The sequence below is a fragment of the Phyllostomus hastatus genome, unplaced genomic scaffold, assembly GCF_019186645.2.
Source record: "Phyllostomus hastatus isolate PE091 unplaced genomic scaffold, TTU_PhHast_1.1 phas_contig_80, whole genome shotgun sequence".
Classification (NCBI taxonomy): domain Eukaryota; kingdom Metazoa; phylum Chordata; class Mammalia; order Chiroptera; family Phyllostomidae; genus Phyllostomus; species Phyllostomus hastatus.
This window is the reverse complement of record NW_025333960.1, coordinates 44310464-44323221: the sequence shown is the minus strand read 5'-3', so window position 1 is coordinate 44323221 and position 12758 is coordinate 44310464. Positions and strand designations below refer to the sequence as shown.

General features: G+C 42.2%; 1 protein-coding gene across 17 annotated transcripts in view; it reads left to right on the top strand.

Moving 5' to 3' along the window:
- The window catches only part of TCF4 (transcription factor 4), a 336776-nt gene that overhangs the window by 166007 nt on the left and 158011 nt on the right, over positions 1 to 12758 (top strand). For 16 of the 17 annotated variants that reach the window (XM_045850363.1, XM_045850355.1, XM_045850356.1 and 13 more), the window contains one exon: positions 2254 to 2318. In XM_045850363.1, coding sequence (XP_045706319.1) covers positions 2254 to 2318 — 65 coding nt within the window. Of the gene's footprint in view, positions 1 to 2253; positions 2319 to 4073; positions 4192 to 12758 lie in introns of those variants that run through there. The other variant, XM_045850371.1, reaches the window with a different exon arrangement.

Here is a 12758-nt window from a genome sequence, read left to right as displayed (position 1 = left end):
CTCTCCTTTCCTCTCTCCTCTCTCTCATTTGTTCTTATTCTCTTTCCCTTCCTCCCTTCCTCCCTCTTTCTCTCTTACTGTTTGTACTGACTTTCTGATTTCAAAATCATGGAAGGGATACCTCTAACATACATACGTGTGTGTGTGTGTGTGTGTGTGTGTGTGAATGAATGAATGAATTGGGACAAACCCTGATACGAAAATTCATCTTTCTGAGGTTTCTGTGTTGGACTCAAGTTGGGAAATAGTGCCAGGTGGTGAAATTATATAGGGGATGGATTTAGTAATTCCTTCTATAGAGAAAAATAGATAGCCCTTTTTCCTTAAAATTGTATTTTACAATCCAGTTTTTTAGACATTACCAACCAAGACACTAGAAGTTCAATTTCCTGGGAAGTCAAGAGCAAATTTTATCCTATCTATTTATCTGTCATCTACCTTTCAGTCTGACTGCTTGCCTGCCTACACTTACCTACCTCTTTACCTGCCTTTCTGGTTGTTAGCAAGGGAATATTACGTTGAAGTGAGTGATGGTGTGGTTGTATTGACGCTTTGTAGCTGTAAGAGCTTAAGGAAGGGCACACATCATTTGATAGCTCATAAAGGTCGAGTCTTGCTGTTACTAATATTTGTAAAGAGAAGTTCAAGGGCATCTATAGGTTGTATCTGACTTACACAGAAGAAGAAATATGTCTGTATGACCATTTGCACTGCCGAACAGGTAAATGAGTCTTTTCTTCAATGGAAAATTCTCATACAATTGAAGTTACTGTCTTAGACATCCCAGGATTGGCAGCCTCTGAGAGGATACCCTGTTCCATTGTCATTGAAATTGATGTGGACATTGATTGCCTACTTTTAAATATACCAGACTGGGCGGGGAGGATGTTTTTCCAAGTTTCAGATTCCTGGAAATCAGTAGAGAAGTGAATACTGGGGGAAAGAGGGTTAATGTTAAGGCTCAGGTTTGGCTTTCTTTGAAAAATCCTCCTTTATGTATGTAGTGACTTTTGATCAGGCACAAGGTTCATCACAGGGACGTTCTTTGTGTGGCGTCGCGAGGGCATGCACTGGCAGCACTGCCGTCGAACTGGACCATAAAAAATGGCTGCGGCTCCTTCTAGCATTTGCGTTAACTCAGGCTGAGGTGGGGACTCAGGGGGCTATAAACTTTAGAGGGATGCCATTTAGTTCCTCAAAATGCTAGTTTTGAATTTTCTTATTGGAAAAAAGAATAGTGTAGTCCTAGGTGTAAAATGTAGTACTCCTTAAGACTAATCTGCAAGAAAGAAGTATTCTGCTGTCTCAGGTGGCATGGGGTTTGTGTTCTGGGCACTTGGCTGGGTCCCTAGATGTTCTGGTGTGGATTGACTTTTCTGTAACTCTTCATATGTCACTAACTAAACTCTACTGCTTCGATCTCTTGTAATGTGGTTTTTTTGTCTTCCTTGCTGATTATTAAAGCTAACCCCACTTTCAAAAGAAACACATGAGTAGCCTTGATTTTGTCCTTAGATGTGGCCAGATAGCATCTGAGGCTGTGTGTACATCGCTGTAACATTGTCTGTAGATAAAAATTGTGTTGTTAGAATTGGAGCAGGACATTCACATTCCATTATCCCATGTCCTGCTGAGTGAGTCTACTGGTAGAATCTGAACTTGAGTTTCAGAGCGGGCAATTTTTCAAAAACCCTCTTTTCCAAATGTAAATTCCATCATCATCTTGATCATGATGAAATTTACTCTCGGGAAAGAGAGTTAAAAAAAGAGAGTCTCAGAATTTTGAATAGTTCCTTTGCTGTATTCACCATCTGGAAAGCCTTGATTGATTAGCTTTGGCCTCACCATTAAGTGTCAATATAATCAATGGGAATTACTAGACTAGGGTCATTACATAGATAATTTGCCTGCTGTGTAAATAAAAATGAAATTGTTTAAATTTTGTGAGAGAGGAAGAAAGTGAAAATAAGGAATGACAGTTTGTTTGTTGGAGAAAGTGGAGGCCATTGGAATGACAGTGTTTGGAAGTGTGGAGTGGTTTGGCTAAGAATAGGAATGAAGGGTATTTTTTTCCAGTTTATCATAGCCAGAGTGAGGAAGTGTTATTCCCTCTCTTGCTTGCATACATTGCCAGTAGTGCCTACTTTACGTATGTAAACAGCCGGGAAGAGAAGTAGATATCTGTTACCTGCAGGATTTTTTTTAAAGGAAAAACACAATTTACACATTTTTTTTTATTGTTTCTCTTGGCAGGTAAAACCGAAAGGGGTTCATATTCATCTTATGGGAGAGAATCAAACTTACAGGGTTGCCACCAGGTAAGTGAGAATCTCGCATGGGGAAGGGTTGAGAGAATTAACCTGGTAAATTGGTTCATGTCATTCATTAGATGATGCCTTTTAGACTGTAACACTAAGATGCACTGAAAGTGTGCCGATGCCTCTTTCTTTTTAAAAAGTAATGAAATAACGCAGAGCTTGGAAGTAATAAACACCTCATCTTTAGATCGCTGGCGTATCAGCACTGCATGCACTGGCTTGGTTTTATTTTTTAATCCACCAACCGGCACAGTGGCACTGTTTGCAAACCAGCGATGTCGGTTACAGTGGTTCTATCAAAAGAGTTTATTTGCAATTAAGAACTTCAGAATTTCTTACACTGGGAGCACTTCGTGCAGCCATGCGTCCGGCCCTGGGCTCAGTGGCTATTGGCCTGAATTATAGTTTTCATAGGGGCTGTATGGTGTTGTGTGAAAACAGGGTTGTATTGAGGGATAAAAATGTCTGTGAAAATATGATTTGTTGTCCCTTTTTGTTTCTGAATTGTTTTTGGCTGGAAGTCAAGGCCAGCAGGCTAACAGCAAAGCCGTCTCAAGGGAAGCGTGCGTGAGCTAGAAAAATAAGAGTGCTTTAATTAAATAATAAAATGCCAGTGTAATACAAAGGTGTAGCATGTGTGTGTTCGTGTCTCTGTGCACTCTGCGTTTGCATACTTTTAACTCTCCAGAGAGAGCCCGCTTCTAAAAATACTGTCAGTGACCAGAAGTGTAAGCTTTGCTTCAAGACAATTGAGATTTTAGAGATGCTTTCTTTTTCATTTCAGTATCAGTATTAATCATATGTTTAAAACCTTCTCTGTTTTAAGATTTAGCCTTTCTTTTCATAAGTACATTGGTTTCTTCCTTCGGAAAACTCCGGATAGAATTTAGCAGTCCTCTTTAATATTCAAAGCTCTCTGCTGTTTTATCTTCCACCCAAACAGCACGTATGTTCTTTCTGTGTTGGAAGAGAGCGCTTGTTCTCTTGAACCCTCTCACCTCCCATTTCCTTTAATGATCTGGGGGGAAAAAAACCTATTTAAAAATTGTAAAGCAGCTCTTTACTATATCCTGAAAAACGTGAGCAGACAGATTCTGTAATTAAGCAGAGCCTGTGAAGGAGCGTTCCCTTTCCCGTCACTTCTGTATCACCAAAGGTAGAGTTCTGGTGGAGGTTTTTTTTGCGCCCCCCGCCCCCCCATGTATTTGCATTTTTAAAGTTTACTCCCTTGGCCCAGCCACCAGTGCAGTCATAGTCAGCATCTGAAAGATGTGTTGTGATGAGCGGAACGGGGCTTGGTTAAGAACTCCTGCTGCAGAGTACAGTTCATGGCAGTCTGTTTGGAAAGAATTGTGCAGGAAAGAAATTTACAGCCGTTCCAGCGCAACGGAAACATCTTTGGAATGTGAGTGCAAATGTTCGGGGGAGATAGCTCGGGCGACGAGCCTCTCAGTGCCGGGAGTCTCTGGTGCAAAGCTCTCAATTCCTGCAGAAGAGCCTGTTCCTGTGGCTCTGGCTTCTGAGGGTCAAGGCAGAGGTCGCCAGAGTTTTGGGGAGAAGAAAGTTGACAACATCCTTCCTTTTTGCAGATGGTCATGGCAGAGGTCTCTGTTTGTGCTGGGCCTCTTTTTCTGGTCAATGAGAGAATAGGCTTCCTCGCCCCTGTATCCTTTCTTACTAATAGGAATTGGCGTGATTCCTCAGACACAAAGATTTCCTCTGCTGAGTAAGCGTGAGGCCCCTTAACTTGTGAAAGCATCATCCAGACCGCGGGAGTCTGTCTGTGAGTGTGCGGGGACACAGACCCTCCCTCGGTTTGTGGGAAATACTTCCCTCGGGTGACACTGAAGTTAATTTTTTTGGCAAATACAAGGTGAGGAGTGGAAGGGGGCAGGGGGGGGGGGCGTGTAGAGGTGGACGGACTGGCGTGTGGTGGCTGAATTGCTGGGCCTTGGGAGGTTCATTTTGAGACATTCCCATCCAGGAAAATTTTGTCGTAGACAGGAGTGTGATTGCATATGCTTCTCTTAAAAAGTCTGTGGGATAGAAATGTGGAGTGAGATGCTTTCATTCTTCTTTCTGCTTCATGGATGCGAGTCTTACAAGAACTGACTGTGTCTGTGCTTAGCCTGTTCTCAGCAGTGTCCATAAACAGTGTGATCACTTCTGGAGAAATGAAGGCGAAATTTTGGGAGTTCCCTGATTAAGGAAATAGGGGCTTGAGATGAAAAGTGTACGTATGCATTTCTGCTTGCTGTGAAATTTGAGAATAGAGCAGACCTCAGTGTGTCTTCTAGTGAGTGAGCTCCTCTGGTGCAGAATTGTTTTTTGAATCCCCGTCTCCAACACCAGCTATGCAAACCAGAAAAGAAAGGCAGCTTCTCAGTTTATCTTGGGCTTCAGGTCTAAATAGCAGATCACAGCTGAAGTGACTCCCCACTGTGTGGCCAGGTGAGTGCCTCACATGGAGAGGAAGCTTTTGTTTTCTCCTGTCTCCTCCACTATAGAGACGCTGGGTGGAAAACCTTCCGATGATATGCCCTAAGGAGCTCCAGGAGCTGCCTTATTGTGTCATAACAATATCCTGTGGATTTATAGGATGAGCACTGTTACATGGAAACTTGCTCATTCCAATCCCAGTAGCCTTTTGTTTGGGGCAGAGAAATGCTGGGGGTAAGCAACAGGTAGCGAAGTGCTGTCCTGGAGAAATGTACATTGTTTAAAAAATGCATCTGGTTGAAAATTGTGTGTGTGTGTGTGTGTGTGTGTCCATTATGTTTCTCTTGAGATTTAACACTAATAATGGTAGACATACGGCTTTCAAAAAGTGGATATTGTAGCTGAAAACCAAAAGCTATCAAGTTCTTTATTATTAATTAAGTCGTTTTCATTAGATATAGTAATGGAATAATATGAATTTATTCATGTGTTTCTACATAAAATTACCAGAAATAAACACGGTGACTTTTCAGACTTTTGAAATTGTATAGAAAATGACCTGATAGGCAACCCAAAGCGGCTACAGGGGCTTTTTTTAGTTCTCACTAAATATGGCAAAACTAATTTAAATCAAATTGGGGTACGGAAATCACACCCAGGCTTAAAATTTTCTTGGCCAAATTGCAACCTCATACTACTTTTACTGGCAGAGAAAATCAGATTTATAATGGAAAGTCTGACAGAAATGAAAATGAGCGGAAATAAAGTTTTTCTCAAGATAGTCCAACCTTACCGCGGCAGATAACCGCCGGCTAACGGACGGAAAGGGCACCTCTGCGGAGGACGGAAGGGAGAAAAGGGTCTTTTGCTTTTGGCCCCTTTCGCTGCTTTGACTAGGAGGTTTGGTGATTGCAAACATTTTTTCCTCTCATCTTGCTGAGATCTTCTGTTTTCGAATGAGATGATGATGTCAACGCAGCGATTGTTATTAAGGCATAAGTTTTCCCCTAAAAGGGAAATTCAGCATTGATGATCAGGAATTGTTTGTCTTTTCTTGCTGGGAATTAGCCAAGTCTCCACCCCAGCAGTGGTTCCATTGTTAATGTCTCCTGGACAAGGTGTGTGTGCCACGTGGGGAGCTGGGCTCTGCTGGGACTGATTCGGTTGGAACCTTGAGAGTTGGGCCTTGGCTTCTCTGGCCCGGCCCCGGCCCCGGCCCCGGCCCCGGCCCCGGCCCCCACCCCCAAGGCGATTCTAATACTAAAATGGACGGGATTTAAGAATTAGACCTAATCTCAAACACCTTTGCTAAATTTCAGTAACTTGGAAGCTGTAAGGGGATATTCTCTACATTTAATTTAGTTCCCTCATAAACCTAGTCATTCTTGATTTGTTGAACTTAAATGTGGAAGTTGGTTCTGAAACAATTACATATTGAAGAATGGATTTTTTTTTCTTTCAGTTATTTTTATTTTTGATGCAAAAAATTTACAAATTACTTCATTCTAAAACTTTTGTCCCCTTTATCTTTTTTCTTATCTAAATTCAAAATAGAGAGGGTATAGGCAAAAGGCATGAAATCCCTTGTCTCCTTTTATGAAAAGGGCTATTTAGGACTTGTGTGAGCAGGAATACGTTTTGTTTTTTGAATGACATCAGGCACAAGTGTGTGTTCGGGGTGTGCAGGCGTTCAGCCGGGTCCTTCCGTTCTTTCTGGGTCCTTGCCCTCCCCCCGTCCCCACCCCCTGCCCCGGGAAACTGCCCAATGGACCCTGCTGGTGTCTTGCCCAGTGCCCACTGCTCTCTCCACTTCCCTGCATGAGGCTTTGTGAAGTTGCCATTGTTCACGTGCGTTGAGCTCAGGTTTCCACCAGGACTTGGTAAGCTCCTGGAAGGCAGGGGTCTTGTCAGCGCTATCTTGTACTCCTGAGACTGAAGTTTATTTCCCCAGCATCACTCTTAGGAATCATTTTGAGAGTAAAGTCTGAACAGCAATGCATAAGAACCACACAGTAAAAGCATTGTTTTCATGCCCATGAAAACCAGAAAAATCACCCTTTCTTAAGGAAAGTCCTTTGGAAGGCCTTCCTTCTAACTTCTCACTCACTGTGCACGCCCTGGAATGGCAGCGAGGTCATGTCATGGAGAGGCACTTGTCACTCACTTTCAGGGGTTTGAGTACTGGCCTGGTGGCCTCACTGTCCTGGGCTTGGGTGTCCCGAACGTTCTGTGTTCTGGTGGGTGTGCTGTTGAAACCAGAGGTCAGAGGCCAGGCCTGTCCTTTTCAAATGCACCAGTGTGGACCGTGGGGCAGAACGTGTAAAATTACAACATGTCGAGACACCCGAGGCCTGAGTGGTGTGGTGTGTATGCCATGGCGACTCTGGCCCTGAGCACTGCTTCTTGGGCGGCAGCACGTTTGTTTGGGGACATTGCCGTGGGTACACCCCTCTCCCAACAGCCACCCAGCACCCACTAAAGGAGAGAAGGGAGCTGTTCTCCCATCACACTGCTTAACAAATATTTGTTGGCCTCTAGCAATGTGTTAGGTGCTATGGAGAAAAAACAAAGGGAAGCTCTTTCTTGCACACCCTCCCCACTAGCAGCTTTCTGGATTTTAAGCAGGAGAATCAAGCTTCATTTATCCAATTAATTTTTAAAAATCTCGTTGTATACATTTTCAAATACTTACAAAAGTCATTAAAACAGTAAAATAAAGTGGATGTACTCACCACTTAAACAGTTGTTAGTATGTGTTACGTTTGCTTCATGTTTGTGTGTGTGTGTGTACACATGCACATGTAGACATAAATATATCTCCTTTTTAAGTGGGAGATCTAATAAGATTTCACCCCTAAATTTTTAGTCATAAATCTCTTAAAATTAAGAATACTTGCCTGTTTAACTAAAATACTATTATCGCCTCTACACAATATTAACAATAGTTTTCTAATTTAATACCCAATATGTATTTAGATTTCTTCAGTGGTCCCTTGAAAATGTTTTTAATGGCATTTTTGGAGGGGTGTCATTGCATTTATGCATGGTGTTTGGTTTCTGTGTCTCTTTATAGTTTTTTATGCTAGACGACTTCTTATAATTTTTTAAAAAATATATTTCCCTTAAAGAAATTAGGTTAGTTGTCTTGAGAAATATCCCCCCTTCTGGAATTTCTTTGTGGTGCTGTTTAATTTGTTACTGTATCACTTGCCTTGCCTACAACTTGAAAATGAGGTCCGCAGCCTCATTCAGATGAGAGTTCAACCTTTTTGGCCGGAGCATCTCCTGGGCGATGCCACGTGCCTCACGCTGAACTCCGTCCGGAAGCATACACTGTTGTGTTGCTTTTGGTGACGCTAACTTGAATCACTTGGTGCAAAACCCAGTCTCTTCATTGTAAATAAACCTTTTCCCTTTTGTAACTAGCAAACAATCTTTGTGTGGACACTTTAGCATTGGGCAGGTATCTCTGCTTCCCAGCAGTCTTTAACCTGATTGTTTTAGCATGCGCTAATGATGCTTGCCTGAATCAGAGGCTTTTTAACTAATAGTTTTCTTTTTTTAACTGCATAATCCCTTCTACTTTTATAGCTGACATTCTTCTCTAAAGAACTTTCTTTCATTTTTCATTTTGGCTTTGCCAATTTAAGTGCTGCATATATATATATATTTATTTATATACTCATATATGTATATGAGTAAAAATGTTAATAATCCTCACATTAAATATTGTCCCTTACCTGGAGGATACTGGAAGTTAAATCCTTCTTCAAACCTCATATTTATAAGAAAAATGGTTATGGCTCAGGCTAATTAATGGTCAGAAAGCTTTAATTACAGGATGGAGGAGGCATTGCAATTATAGGCCTGTGTCCTGAAAATAAACTCTAGGTGTTTTGTTGGGGATTTTTTTGTTTTGGCTGAAATTTGGAACTTTGTGGCAATCTGTGTACCCCTAGCAGTAATATTAATTTTGCCATGAGCACTGGAGTTTCTGTAGGTTCTCATATTACCCCTGTATATTCTATTAATTGATTCATTGTTCTTAAGGATCACATAAGGCTGGCTGTCGGAGGCTGCCTGACTGGGTGTGGTGGGTGCCCTGGTGCTCAGGGAAGGTGCTCTGTCAAGGACTGGGACACAGGGTCCCAGTCCCCTCCCCAGTCCTCTCACCACCCAGACGTGGTGGATGAGTGAGCGTCAAAATGAGTGAATTTCTCTCGGTTAGTTTCAATTCAACCTAGAAGCTACCTGGGGAAATAATATTAAATGCCAGTATAAACCTCTGAGGTCATTATTATATGCTCATTTAATAATTAAGAAAATGATGCTTAGAGAAGTAAAGCAGACCGACCCGAGATTTCACCCCAAGTAAGTTTCAGAGCCTGGCTTTGAACTCAAGACTGTCTGCTTCGAAAGCCGGTGCTTTTCCAGCTTGGGTTTCTTGCTGCCCCAGCCTCTCGTGAAGCTTCTAGGCTCAGAGTTCTATATCAGAGCCCATCTGGAAACCACTTTTGGTAGATTCCAGTATCACTGCAGAATTCGGGCCTTAACATAGCGCCAAAAAAAGATGAGCTTTGCTCAGGTTTGCTTGGAGTGGACGACAACCCTGGACACAGCGGGTGCGGGCGGGCGGAGAAGAGGGTGGGCTGCGCTGCTCCTGAGGACCCAGGCCCACCTTTAAATGAAAAAAATAAAGCACACGTGTCTATATGAATAATCTATTCTGTAACATCCTCAGAATTAGCATATGCAATTTCATTAAAACCAATGAAGATTTCCTGTGAAAAGGCTGGGGTAGAATATGCCAATTCACATTTTAGCAACAGCATGAACACTTCCTGAAAAATGCATAGATTATATTTGGGCTTTGCTTTTTGTGCAAAGCGGGCAGAATGTGGTTTGCTATCACTCGAATTTGGATTCATCATACATCAAATTATTCTTCCAAAAAATGCAAGAACTACTTAGAATGAAATTTTGAAATAATACTTTTAGCAGGCTCTTAAATGTGACCCCTCCCCCCCAAATTTTTGATGATGACATTTTATTCACTTGTGAAATGTATGCAGGCAACTATGTGTTAGAAGCATAGGGCAAATTACAATTTTTTTTATCCTTACCCGAGGACATTTGTTGCATTGCTTTTGGAGAGAGAAGAAGAGGGACAGGGAGATAGAGAAAGAGAAAGAGAGAGAGACATCGATATGAGAAAGAAACATCGATGGGTTGCCTTTTCGTTTGCGCCCCGACCAGGGATTGAACCCACAACCTGGGTGTATGCCCTGACTGGTAATTGAACCCGTGACCTTTCAGTCTACAGAATGATGTTCCAACCAACTAAGCCACCCAGCCTGGGCTATAGGCAAGTTTTATCCAACAGTTCAGGACAGCTAGCACATAAAAACCACCAAAATTGCTTTGACATGACTTTTATGGAACATCAAACTAAAATTTTACCAGAATCTTGGTGTTAACTTCTCTTCTTAAGAAAAGTAGTCATGGGTTTTAATAACTGCTAGCGATTTGGGCTACAGTTCATCTTCAGAATTTTGATGTGTAAAGAGGAAGGGGAGGATCAGCTGACGACTGAACAAACAACTGGCTTAGCACTGAACTGAGGCGCATCCGTGCAGCTCAGTGCTGAGATGGACCCGCTCATGGTGCGGGAATCTCATGGCTCTCCGGCTCTCTCCTAAGAAAGAAAACGTACAGCTCAGCGTCAGGGAAGCTTTTCGATGTGAAGTGGCAGAAATATTTATTCCTTTGCCTCCGATCGTGCTCGAAACAAAGAAAATGTCTCCCGAAACTCTTAAAACTGAAACCCGAAGTTAAAATGACGTGAGTACTGCGAGACACCCACAAAACCCCATTATTGCCCTAAAAAGCCGCGCGTCGGAAAGGAACAGGTGTCGGGTCTGCCGCCCCGCCTGAGAGCGGCGACCTGCTCAGAGCCGAGGACGCCCGTCCTCCGAAGAAGTGCGCGTGAGTTCTGACGGTTTACGTGGACCCCCTTACCTTGGCCTTCGCTCACGGATGCGCCTAGCGGAGCTGCCGAGAGCAGGGGCCTTGTGTGTCCAGCGTGTTGTTTATTATTTAACGGGAGTGGTTTCTTGGGAGAAGAAACGAGGCAAGAATACATAGCCACATTTGCTGTAGTATTTCTCACCCACACATGTGTTTTTTTAATAGAATGCCACTTATTAATGTCAGGCTTGTTTGTACTTAACAAAGGACTAAGTCAGATGTTGGTGGGCAGCGTCTTTAGCCCCATGCATCCCCAGACTGTGTTACCTGTATCGTCACTGTCACATAAGGCCCGGCACAAATGACACCCGTCGCTCACTACAAAATCTTTTCTTGCAAAATCATGAACATGTAATTCTATAACAACAGTATCTCACTCAAACACACCATGTGACATTTTAGGTGAAATGTTCAAATTAACACCATACATTATCACACCCATGTTATTACCCCACCAACCACCCTCAGGCAGGCGTTACTTCCGCCGCGCCCTGTGTTCCTGTGGTGCTCCTTGTAATCCGTGTATCCTTCTATTCCGCTAGCCTCTCCTTTCAAAAGACATTTTCCGAGAAAGGCTTTCCATGACGTTTTTAAAAAGTAACCAGGTATATCTTATTTTCAGCCCACCTCAGAGCCACATTCATGTGAATTTGGGACAATGACAATTCAATGATAAAAAAGTAATTAAGGAAGAACATCATGAGATTTGCAAGCAGTGACCATCCTCTGGAACTCTGGATGCGGGGGTCTCTGTGTGTCCGGGTTGGGCCGTGCGTGCAATGCAAAGTAATGCGGGCTCATTTGCACAGTGATAATGAACAGCAGGGCACTGAATCTTTTCAGTTTTATCGGTATTGTATACAGAAGTTATTAAATTTCATCTCTGTAATACACCTGCAGTAAAGTAGCAAAACATTGCTGCACTTAAGGAACATGTGTGTGGGTACAATGCCCTCCCCTATCATTTCAGCCCCCCCCCAACAGCTGCTTACAGATTTCAAGATCCATTGTATGTATTCCCTTGAGCCCACCTCTAATAATCGAGACCCATCTGCCATTGCAGTATTATAGGCATATGTAGTTTTATTGAAAACTATACCTGTAAAAAATTAAATAACTCCTACCTCGATTAAATTGGCAAGCTACCTTTTGCAAAGATCATATTGCAGATCTCCTGAGACTCAGTGAGTTCATTTTATTCTTATATTACAAGTCACTAAATATGTTATTTTTATTTAGCCAAGTAGCTAGGTTTTCTCATACTTTGATGATGTCACTTTTATCCATTCTTGTTTTTTGTTTTTCTTTTCCCCTTACCTTAGATATTATAAACAATAGCATGCAGGCTTCATGAAGGAAACACTGGGAGACGGGCTACAGCGAACACTGGCTAAAGTCAAAGGGAAAGGTCCCTAGAATGGAGCTTTAATTGTTAACTGGTTGTTACAGACACAGAACTTACAAAATCAGGATCAAAATCAAAATTCATCTCATGCTTTGATAGAGATTTTTACCAGCTTCTTTGAGATCCACTTGGTCATCATAATGGAATGATGGGAAGTAATAGGAAGAGGGAATGAGTTAGTAGATCATGCAAGCACAGGTGGGTAGATTCCTATTGGATTAAATCCCTTACCTTAACATTTACTTTTTGTTGAATATTGGGCCAATTATGAATATCTATAAAACAATTTTATCTAAACACAAACAATAGTAAATATTTGGTGAGATAAAATATTTCTGAGCATGAGCTCATTCTCACTCATGCATATAGGGTATCTGTATAAGTTACTCACAGTGAGTTAATCATACCACTATTATAGTGATTCGGCTAAGTAGAAAAGTTGTGAATTGGCTTCATATTACCACAGAAAAATCCAAAGACAAGGTGCCCACTGTATGCACAGGAAGAAACTATGCACCCTTTTGGGAGAATACGAAGGTAACTCACTCCATAGTTTCCTAGAAAGGAAG